Source organism: Euleptes europaea, chromosome 18 (genome assembly GCF_029931775.1).
Source record: "Euleptes europaea isolate rEulEur1 chromosome 18, rEulEur1.hap1, whole genome shotgun sequence".
Lineage (NCBI taxonomy): Eukaryota > Metazoa > Chordata > Lepidosauria > Squamata > Sphaerodactylidae > Euleptes > Euleptes europaea.
The window spans coordinates 26,462,274-26,473,936 of NC_079329.1; the positions used below are offsets into that span (position 1 = coordinate 26,462,274).

Here is an 11,663-nt window from a genome sequence, read left to right on the forward strand (position 1 = left end):
TTTGCGAGGTGGTTTGCCAGTACCTTCCCCAGTCATCTTCCCTTTGCCCCCAGAAAGCTGGGTCCTCATTTCACCAACCTCGGAAGGATGGAAGGCTGAGTCAACCTTGAGCTGGCTACCTGAAACCAACTTCCATTGGGGATGGAAGGCTGAGTCAACCTTGAGCCGGCTACCTGAAACCGACTTCCGTAGGGATCGAACTCAGGTTGTGAGCAGAGCTTTTGACTGCAGTACTGCAGCTTAACACTCTGCGCCACAGGGCTCCGTGTAGCAATGAGAGCTATATGGAGAATTTTCACTGTGTAGAAGCAGCTGAAGGATGCTGCTGCAGTCGCCTTGCTTGCGGGCTTCCTAGAGGCACCTGGTTGGCGACTGTGTGAACAGACTGCTGGACTTGATGGGCCTTGGTCTGATCCAGCATGGTTTTTCTTATGTTCTTAAGTTTTAAACTGGTAGTATTTGGAGGATATATATGTGTGTGTGTTCATATCCATGTGTCTTTGCAATCATTAACTACCAGCTCATGGGCTCCACTGTCCAGCTCCGTGACTGGTACTCCCCTGCATCCCCATCTTGCTGTGTTTTGTTCAGCAACCTCTTAGCATGCCACATCTTCTATGAAAAACTATAAATAGGAACCCCCCATATTTTTCTCGCACCTTACCTTATCCCATATTCTGAAGCCAGTCACCTTTAAGATCAAACTCCATTCAGTTGGCTGCAGGACAAAGCAAGAGGTGGGCAATTGCTAGATGGTCTGTTGTAGGTGAGATCACACTACCGCTGGTTGTGACTCACCAACCAGTGCATTAGAAGAATCTGCTTCCAAAGTTTTTTCTAGGCTGGTCAATTCTGGCTTGGGAAATTTCTGGAGACTGGAGGGAGGGTGCAGTCAGTGACTGGGAAGGGCACAGTTTGGTGAAACGAAGGGAGGTCAGTGGGGATGCAATGGCACTCTAGGAGTTTTCTTTTGCCAAAGCTCTCTGGTATACCATAGAGTCTGCCCACCGAAGCTGCTATTTCTTCAAGGGGGAACTAGTTTCTGTAGTCTGGAGATCAGTTGTCATTCCAGGAGGACTCCAGGCCCCCACCTTCAGGTTGATAGCTCTGGTTAGAAGTCGGAGCGAGGCGACTGCATGAAGTCTGAAAACCATTGCTTTTTAGGTGCTCGGGTCTAGCCATGAGAAAAGCTTGGAGGAAGTGAAATCAAATACATGAATGGATTTCTGTGCCTTCTGTGGATTATTTACAAACAACCCAAAAATCCCAATGCATTTTTGAGCAGTGTTAACAGCATTTCAACTAGGGTTGCCAGCTCCGGGTTGGGAAATACCTGGAGATTTTTGGGGTGGAGCCTGAGAAAGGCAGGGTTTGTGAGGGGACGGGCTTCAATGCCACAGAGTCCAGTTGCCAAAGCAGCCATTTTCTCCAGGTGAATTTTTCTCTATCGGCTGGAGATCAGTTGTAATAGGAGCTAGTACCTGGAGGTTAAGCAAAAACAATCAGCACTCGGCTCAGTTCTAAACATATGTTCAATGGAGAGACAGTCAATACAAACAAATGTGCAACAATATCTACAAGTGAACAATTGTCAAACAGGAAAACATGGTACAACAAATGTGAAAAAACAAATCTATATACAAGAAATCTATGTCAAAAGTTTTCCTGTGAGTCCTTAGGACTTTCCGTGTATAGTAACGGTCTTTGTAAGAGCTGGTCCTCGTGATAGAAATAGCAAGTCCTTCTCTTTCTTATGGTAAGTTCGTGTCAAGAAACGGACAACTTAATCCGCTGGATGGAAGTGCTGCGGACACTCCAATGGGGACCAAGCTGGCACTGAATAACAAATGGAAACGTCTTCTGGGTAATAGACGCTTTCACCAATAATGGCTTCTTCAGCCTTGACGTCTTCTGCTACAGTTCAGTCTGCAAAATGATTTTGGTCTGTGCAGTTGACTCCTGCGCAAAGAGGATCCTAGCTGTAGTTGAAGTTCAGATCCAGAATCAATATTAAATTACATGAACACAGAGAACATGGGCACAAATGATGGTTCCTCTCTAGTGAGCCCCACACTCACCTAGGATGAGGGGGCAGAGGTTGCTGGCTCATGTTAGATTTTGGCCTCATTCTTTTACAAACCAAACCTTTGCCTGCTTGGTTTTCTTTTCCCAAATGGGCACATGATTATATGTGCTTCAAACACCACCCACATGTCCTAGAAATTGATGTATTATGTGTGTTGGAACATTCTCAGCATAGAATTAGAATACACTGTCCTTGTATTAAATGTAAGTTATGGTTATGGTGCATCCCTTCTTTACCCGTATGTATTTCTGATTCCATAAATAAGGACTCCTTGATTCAGGATTGGGAGGCAAAATTGCCAGGATGCCATGGCAGAGAAAGATGAGCAGTTCTGAATGGCTCTTGCCATTGTGAAAAACTGAGTTTGTTCTTTTCCTTCTGATGGGGTAAAACCTTTACGTTCAGAAAAAGGGGTTCATATTGTAGAAGTTGGTAGGGTTGCCTGCTCTGGATTGGGAAATACCTGGAGTTTTTTTGGGGGGGGTGAAACCTGAGGAGGGCGGAGTTTGGGGAGGGGAGGGACTTCAATAGGGCATAATACCATAGAATTCACCTTCCAAAGTGGCCATTTTCTCCAGGTGAACTGATCCCTGTCACCCAGAGATCAGATCTTCAGCCACCACCTGGAGACTGGCAACCCTAGAAATTGGTGATGCAGATTGGCAAACTGGATGCCTGGGATCTGATGGAATACCTTTCTAGAGAATTGTAAAACTGGTTAAGATTCCTGAAAATACATTTTCACATTCAGCTCTCAGAAATTGACATTTTTCATGGCCCCACAAATCCTGAAACCGTTCAGGATTTCAAAATATAATGGTGGCTAATAAAATGTAAATATGCTTAGGAAGCAGATTATTGATATCATACCAGTTTAACTGTCATGGTATCACCCAAAGAATCATAGGAATTGTAGTGTCCTGAGAATTCCTTCTGGGAGAAGTTCTGTTATGATGGTTCCCTGGTAGGGTTGCCAGGTCCCTCTTCGCCACCGGCAGGAGGTTTTTGGGGCGGAGCCCGAGGAAGGTGGGGTTTGGGGAGGGGAGGGACTTCAATGCCATAGAGTCCAATAGCCAAAACGGCCATTTTCTCCAGGTTAACTGATCTCTATTGGCTGGAGATCAGTGGTAATAGCAGGAGATCTCCAGCTAATACCTGGAGGTTGGCAACCCTATTCCCTGGAGAAACGGTTGGGAGATTCAGGTTGGAGTCTGGGGAGGGCAGGATTTGAGGAGGGGAGGGACATCAGCAGGGGTGTAATACCATGGATTCTACCCTCCAAAGCAGCAGTTTTCTCCAGGGGCACAGATCTCTGTAGTCTGGAGATGTACTACAGCTCCCACTTAGAGTCTGGCAACCCACATTACCACCTCTGGCAGTCTTATGAATCTTTCAGTTCCAAGGACCATGGGAAAGGCCACGTCTTTGGACACAGATAGCTCACCCGAGGGGAGCATAGTCTGGGGAACCCCTGGAGACCCTTGCAAGGGGGCACACAGTAGCCAGGAAATGGAGGAGAAAGAAGGGAAGACTTACCTAGCAGGGCTAAAGTTGAGGCATATTTCCTATAGAAATTTGGGGACTTAGAGTGGCCAGCAGTTAGAAAGGTACCAAAAAGAGCATCATGGTTACCTCAGCTACAAGAGAGCTATTTTTCTATGAGCGCTACCATAAGGTCCAAATAACATTTAAAAGACATAACCGCACATGTGTGGGCCAACCATGTCTCTTTCTCCCATTAACTGGTGCCCCTGTCTCTCAGACGGGAGTTCATTCCCAGGTTGGAAAAATGCATTGGGTTATTTAAGCACGAACGTTGCCAGTGAGACCGGAGCTCCCCCACTGCCAATATAATGGTGCAAAGGCCCCTAAATTAACATCTGAAGTGAGGGACATAGCAACTGCTCCCATGACTAGATACAAGGCCTCTTGCAGTATTTCTAGTTCTGTTGCCGTCAGGTGTCGCACTGCTCATGTCACTAGTTATGTATAAGGGGTAGTTAGTTGTGGAATCATCTGCACCAGCTCAGAGACTGAGGAGGGGCATGACAGGTTTCTTTTTGGATTTGGTTTCGAGTTTGATGCGTCTAGGAGATTTTGCTGGTGCACAGAGATCTAGGGAGGGTCACTGAGTCTGCCCCCAAACTTTAGATTCTCTCACAGGTGAGGTCCACACAGCTGCTGCAGGAATGGCATTTTAAATGTCTGCAGAGACCTGATTTGCTAGGGATGCCAGGTCCCTCTTCGCCACTGGCGGGAGGTTTTTTGGGCGGAGCCTGAGTAGGGCGAGGTTTGGGGAGGGGAGGGACTTCAATGCCATAGAATCCAATTGCCGAAGCGGCCGTTTTCTCCAGGGGAACTGATCTTTGTCGGCTGGAGATCAGTTGTAATAGCAGGAGATCTACAGCTAGTACTTGGAGTTTAGCCAAAAAGAAAAAAGGCTCTGCGCTGTGGGGTATTGTTGAGAAAACAAAACCAGCACACGATTTCAATGCAATACTACTATATAATGAAGTGCAAGATACTAAGTGAATACTTAACTACAAAAGGACAATATGTACACTATATACAAAAATACAAAATTCCAAAATACAAAGTACACAAATGCAAGTCAGAAAGCACTGCTACACTGATATGCAATACTAAAAAACAAAAAATATTAAGTAAAGAATTTGAATACTTACCTTGATAGAAGAACCAATTGATTGACTTGCATTTGTGTACTTTGTATTTTGGAATTTTGTATTTTTGTATATAGTGTACATATTGTCCTTTTGTAGTTAAGTATTCACTTAGTATCTTGCACTTCATTATATAGTAGTATTGCATTGAAATCGTGTGCTGGTTTTGTTTTCTCAACAACTACCTGGAGTTTGGCAACCATATGATTTGTGCCAGGACTACTGTGTGTGGGATGAGGGCCTTTTCTTGAGCTAAAGTGATCAGGGGCAGTATTTGCCCTGTTTTGAACTGCATGCGCACAGACTATACTTCCCGTACTCAATACAGTCAAGTGGTGAGCAGGCCACAGTACAATCTCTGAAGTAATTCTTAGGCCTCCTTTTAAGTAGCAAATGTCGGGGTTTTTTTTGGGGGGGGGGGGGATTGCAGATCAAGTCCTGGCAAGTTAATTTCAAAATTTAGGGTGGGTTTGCTCACCTCTGTTGCACACTTTCCTTATAGTAAGCCTAGGGCTCCCAACCTCCAGGTATTAGCTAGAGATCTCCTGCTATTGGCGGTCTTCAAGAGGCTACTGGAATTGAATCTCTTATAAATAAATGTCCAGATGCTACTGGAATTGAATCTCTTATAAATAAATGTCCATGACGTTCTTGTAATCGATTGTTTACCACCCAATGGTGTACATTTCTTAACAAGCCATTTTCTATAATATTCAATTAAATGGAACGTTTTCATGCTGTAACAGAATTTTGAGCAATTTGGGAGAAGTTAGGCTAGGGCTAGAGGTTAGCTTCTTGTTGTGATGATGACAGATATGGCTACCCTTAGGTGTATGTATATAGTACAACACTGGTGTTGCAGTATTAATAATATTACAAGAAGCTATGAAGAGGGACGGATTAGATTTTGTGGTTGCAATCGTTTTAAAATTTGTTGTTGATTTGTGGTTACCTGCCCTGAGCCCTGCCTTGGCTGGGGATTGAGGGCGGGATACAAGTTTAAACAAACAAACAAACAAACAAACAAACAAACATAATGACATACACTTCCCTGAAGGCTGAAAAATGAGTCTGGCTCCTAAATGTTTGGGCTGGCTCTAAGAGCCGAAGACAGTTTGTCAACCTACCTCACAAAGTTGTCGTGAGGGAGAAAAAGGGGACCAAGCCACCCTGACTGGAGAACCGACATAGCGTGGTGGTTAGTGTGTGGAACTAAGACTGGGGAGGTCCAGGTTCAAATCTCCGCTCTGCCGTGAAGCTCACTTAAGGACCTTGGGCCAGAAATTCTCTTTCAGCCTAACCCTACCTCACTGGGTCGTAAGGACAAAATAGAGGAGATGAGAGCCACATACGCCACCTTGAGCTCCTTGAAAGAAGGTTGGAATATATTATGAGAGGTGGATGGGAATGGATTGGGGATGCTCGAAATACAGGAAGAAAAGTGTTTGAGCTGGGCGGATTGATGCTTAAGACGTAGGGTTGCCAACTGCCAGGTAGTAGCAGGAGATCTCCTGCTAATTCAACTGATCTCCAGCCGAAAGAGATCAGATCACCTGGAGAAAAATAGCCGCTTTGGCAATTGGACTCTATGGCATTGAAGTCCCTCCCCGCCCCAAACCCCGCCCTCCTCAGGCTCCGCCCCAAAAACCTCCCGCCGGTGGTGAAGAGGGACCTGGCAACCCTATTAAGACAGCTGCCTCTAACTGCTGCTCCTTTCACTGGGACCGGTACAGTAGGATTTCCAGAAAATTGTGCCCCGTCAGCCAAGAGCACATTGTAGGAGGTTAAGTGGAGCAGCAATGTTCAGAAAGATGATGCCTTTACTAACAGCTTGAAATGTCTGTTTTACTGTTAGGTCGGTGGGCACCCTGACGGTTTGTAGGAGCCTTTCGATTCTTAAAGCACCCCTTAATTTTTTCCCCCTTGTGCCTTTGGTTGGCAGGCATCAAACCCTTATTTTCTTCTCGGGGGTGGGAGAATTTGCGGGTAAGTACACAGCAAATCTTTCCACCAGGATGAGGCAAAGAAGTTGCCTCGTCCCAGCTAAGTGGGCTGGAGATCAGATGAGATAATTACTGTTATCTGCCTCTTAGAAGCCGACGATTAGAGGGTCTGTCTCTAAGAAAAGCTTTTGAAGAAAAGGAGGATAAGCTGTGTTTAAATCTCTTTCCCCACCCCACACCTCACCACAACAACCTCTGCCACCGCGCTTTTTTATTTTTTAAAGGAAACCTGCAATGTGTACACTACACATTTATACCTGCTTTGAATCTGTTTGAAGTGTCGTGACTCCCGTTAAAGGGGATGTCTATACATTTCAAAGCGTCGCGGATATGCTTCAGAATACAATCCCCCAAATTATTTGGGGGGGGGGAAGCTGTGCTTCCAGCTGGGATTCAGTGGATTCTAAAAGGCAGCTTCACCACTGACCTTTTTAAAGTCTACACTTTAAAAATGGGCGTACGTTAAGAAAATAGTAATGTGTGAATGTTACATTTATGTCAGCAAGCATGTTTATTACACGAATGCACTCATCAGAATTTTAGACTGGTTACAGCTCCCTGTCGAGGGTTTATTTGATAGCAATTCCAGGTCTGTGTAGTGGGTGAAATGGCATCTGTAGTGTCTCTTCTGTTTTGCAAATGCAGGCCGTCCCAAATAATCCCGTCTGTCTGACGTGATGCCAATTCATGCATTACTGCAACATCATATCGCCCCTGGGTCATGTGGATCAGACGGGCTGTGGGAATTCCATGCTTGGAACCCAATTTCCCGGTAAATCTAGGACCAGTTCAGATCAAGATAGTGACATGCAGGGAGATGGGGCTTAGGCCTTTCCCACTGTGTATTTTACCAAACCTGAAATGGTTTCCAGGAGCCGCTATTTGCCCTGTTGGGGAAACCAAGCTGGAGCCCATCGGTGCACTTGTAGTCCCAACTGGGTGCATAGTGGCTCCCTGGAACGTTTCAGGTCCGAAAAATGGTATGGGCTGAGGGAGGGAGGATTAAATCCCTCCTGCCCATGTACCAAAGTCCTGATCTACACTGGGCTTGTGTATGGCTGGGAATTCTCAGAGCGCATCTGACTGTAAGCATGCCATTTGTGTACCCCCAGTGGGTAAATCCGTTCTCAGCTCCAATCCCCTGCCCTTGAGAAATTGAGGAGTGTGAGGAAAAAATGGCCAGAAAATGGCCTCCATATTGCCATTCTAGGAATTTCCAGCTGTCTCTATGGTCTTTACCAAAGATTGGGGGAAATGCCTAGGACGTCATCTAGAAGTGACCACATCCTCCTCAAACTCTACCCTCCCCTGGCATTGCCTTCAAAATCTCCCAACATTTGCTGAGGCGTTACTGGCAATCCGGTTGCATTGAGAGGCCCTGGGTGAACAAGGGAGGAACATGAAGACTTTGTAATGTGCGGATTGGCCCTTTAAGCCAGGAATAGTAAAGTTCCTCATTTAGACTTGTCTATTTTAATAGCATCAGAGGTGCATCTTGCTGTGTCAGGTGCTAGGAACCTGAACTCCATTGGAACTCTTAGAGGAACAGAGGATCATGTTGCAGGATTGACCATCCTGGGCCTTGAGGGTTCACAGCCAAAGACCTCTTTGAGTTCCTTCTAATAAAATATATGGGTCGCTGCTGTGCCCAGTCATTCTATATCTAATGCCAACCCTCCCCTAGGACCTAACATCTCATAGTTTTTTGGGGAATGATGTGTCATGGGTGAAAATAGCAGAACAGGATTTACCAGTAGATTGGGGCCTGTGAGGAGTAATTGGGGGCGAGTTAAGAATGGCCGTGGGCCTCTCGAGAGTAATGTTATTGAATTGCCAGGTTCTTGCTGCTCCTGAACAGTGCTCCCGGTGTTTTAAAATGAGACAGCTCAAAAACTGTTGTGCAAGGTGGTGGTGGTGGTGGGGGGAACCCACCCTGCCGGCTGTTCATCAGCTGCTGGAGCCACAAATCTTCAGATTTCTTCTCTCCATCAGCAGAATTCAGTGGCTGAATGTGTTTTACTATATTAAGCCTGCAGTCACACGCCTAATGAGAGCAGACGCCTGGTCTGCTGCCCTTACTGAGCCCCCCCCCCAAAGCAAGCTGTTATTGAGCTTTTCACCTTCCATCTGGAAAACATGTTTACGACTTACAAACAAATAAAACAAACATGCCACGGTTTAATGTCATTTTAATTACTGTTAATGCGCTGCATAGCCTTTGATGTCCATTGTACACCCTTATCCAAGTTGCATCCAGGGCAAGGATCTCCAGGCACTTCACCCTAGATACTGGTTTTGGGTGGGAGGGTAGCACAAGGAAGCTACACATAAGAACTAACTTATACATTTAACTCAGGACGCCTTGGCAATACTTGGCACCGCACAAAAATTAGTTACCAAAGTTCATAACATCAAGCTGCATAACAATACTCTGGCTCAGCATTCCTCCTATAAAAGAAACACACAAAGGATAAGCAAGACCTCTCTGAACACCTGGGAACTGATCTCTATCAGCTGGAGATCAGTTGTAATAGTGGGAGATCTCCAGCCACCACCTGGAGGTTGGCAACCCTATCTGCAGACATTCCATTCCGTTCACACAAACTGGGAGCCTTTCAGCCACGTGTATTGGAAAGGCTTGGGTTCCTGCAAGGTACCCAATAATATCCAGTGGTGGTGGAAAGTGCCATCAACTTACGTCGACCCCATAGGGTTTTAAAGGCACGAGGCGAACCAAGGTGATTTGCCATTGCTTGCCTCTGTGAAGCAACCCTGGACTTCCTTGGTGGTCTTCCATCCAAGTACTAACCAGGGCCAACCTTGTTTAGATTCCAGGATCTGACAAAGTAGGGCTAACTGGGCCACCCATCTCAGGGCATAACCCTATACATGCTCAGAAATTGACTTCTGAAGACCCGTAGGGTTTTCAAAGCAAGAGGTGAACAGAGGAGAAGGTTGAACATGGCATTGAAGTCCCTCTTCTCTTCTTCTCGCCATGGCCTCCCCTTTAAAATGTTGGCTGCAGACTGTACTAGAGGAGAACCTCTGGAGAAAAGGACCTTAGAACTCCACAGGATGCCTAGTTCCACCCTAAGACATGGGCTGTAGTGGGATGGAAAGGGTTAATTCTTCTTGCCCAACACTGTTGTTGTCTCACAGCCATTTCTCTTTTCTTCCCTTTCCCTGTGCAGGTGTGTCTGAAAACTCACGCACCACTGGAGTTTGGCAATGCTTACAGCCGTCTGTGGTTCTCTTGGCAACCAGTGCTCAGAGACACCCCGTTCCTCCCCAACCCACCTGGAGCTACAGCCGTTGCAAACCTACCAGCCCCATACCAGCCCTGAGAGCGGGGGAGACTTCCCATCCCCTCTGCAGCCCACGGAACTCCAGCACCTGCCTCTAGCTGGGCCCGACACCGAGTTTTTGGCCAACACTGGTTACGAGCTGCATGGGTCTCCGAGGTTAGACCTGGACGGAGACAGCCAGCTGGCCCCCGGCTCGTACTCCAAGCTCCTACAGGCAGCACCGGATATGTCTCACCACTATGAACCCTGGTTCAGGCCTACACATCCTAGCAACGCCACTGAAGACAGTGGCGTCAATCCGTGGTGGGATCTCCATGCTGGATCTAGTTGGATGGATCTTCAGAGTGGTCTCCAACCACCAGGCCACACGGGTGGACTTCAGCCAGCCCTGGGTGGCTATGGCTCTGCAGAACATCAACTCTGTGGCCCACCTCACCACCTCTTGCAATCGGCACCACACCTCATGGGCCAGGAAGGGGTCAAGCCCCTGGATTCTACTCAGGAGCCTCATCCTCTGGAGCAAGCCGGGGATGGTAGTGGTAGGCCAAAGAGCTCAAGGCGTTCAGTGACCCGAAGTTCTGGTCAGGCTGCATGCCGGTGCCCCAACTGCCAGGAGGCTGAGAGGATAGGGCAGTGCCCCGACAACTCCAAGAAGAAGCACCTCCATAACTGCCATATTCCCGGCTGTGGCAAGGCCTATGCCAAGACGTCGCACTTGAAAGCTCACCTGAGGTGGCACAGCGGCGACCGGCCCTTCGTCTGCAACTGGCTCTTCTGCGGGAAACGCTTCACCCGCTCCGACGAGCTGCAGAGGCACCTTCAGACCCACACGGGAACCAAGAAATTCACCTGCCCTGTTTGTAGCCGGGTCTTCATGAGGAGCGACCACCTCAGTAAGCACATGAAGACGCACGATGGGGCCAAGGAGGAAACTGAAGGGGACGGCAAAGCTGGGACAGAGCCTCCTGCCAAAGTCAAACGGGAGCCTGACGGAAGCTCTACGAGTGCCACTTCCCAACCCAACTGAGCCTTTCTTCCTCAGCGAGGATATCCCCTCCCCCCGTCTTCCCATAACGGCCCCTCGTGGCCTATTGACTTGTCTACTTTGCTCAGGGCTCTGGGGGGCGGGTTGTCACACCCTATGGGCCGGAATGAGACTCTGTCCTTGAAATGAGAAGTTATTTATTCTCTGGGAGGAAAGTATGATGTTGTTAGGAAGGGCCAAGCCCTTGAGCAGCTTTGGGGAGGGTCTTCACATTGAGTGTGTCTTTGGGGAGTATGGGAGGGATGCTTTCTGAAGGATCATTGCTGAAGTAGATTGGGTTAAATGGGCAGATCCCGATGGAGGGATAAGGGTCTTAATTCTCTCCATCTGGAATGATGGGTTTATTAGATTCTGTTATACACAGAGAACACACAAGTGCATAAATACTTGGTGGAACCTAATTCTTTAGTTTAAGCTTGTAGAGAGATTTGTGGGTTGGAATCTAACCATCCATTATCCAATCCTCATCCCGGGTTTAGTGTGCAAGATAGCAGCTGTCACTCAGTTTCCATTAGTTGAGTGTCTTTTCTTTGAAAGATCAAG

The 11,663-nt window shown here is 47.2% G+C and overlaps 1 protein-coding gene across 1 annotated transcript; it reads left to right on the forward strand.

The window, feature by feature from the left end:
- The first annotated feature begins 9,966 nt into the window (after nt 1-9,966).
- Nucleotides 9,967-11,407, forward strand: SP6 (Sp6 transcription factor). Its single transcript, XM_056863461.1, has one exon. It carries the CDS (start codon nt 9,999-10,001, stop codon nt 11,100-11,102), a length of 1,104 nt encoding a protein of 367 aa, XP_056719439.1. The 5' UTR covers nt 9,967-9,998; the 3' UTR covers nt 11,103-11,407.
- The last annotated feature ends 256 nt before the right edge of the window (nt 11,408-11,663 follow it).

Coding starts and splice junctions, on each gene's coding strand:
- SP6 (XM_056863461.1), top strand. CDS start 9,999: ATGCTTACAGCCGTCTGTGGTTCTCTTGGCAACCAGTGCTCAGAGACA.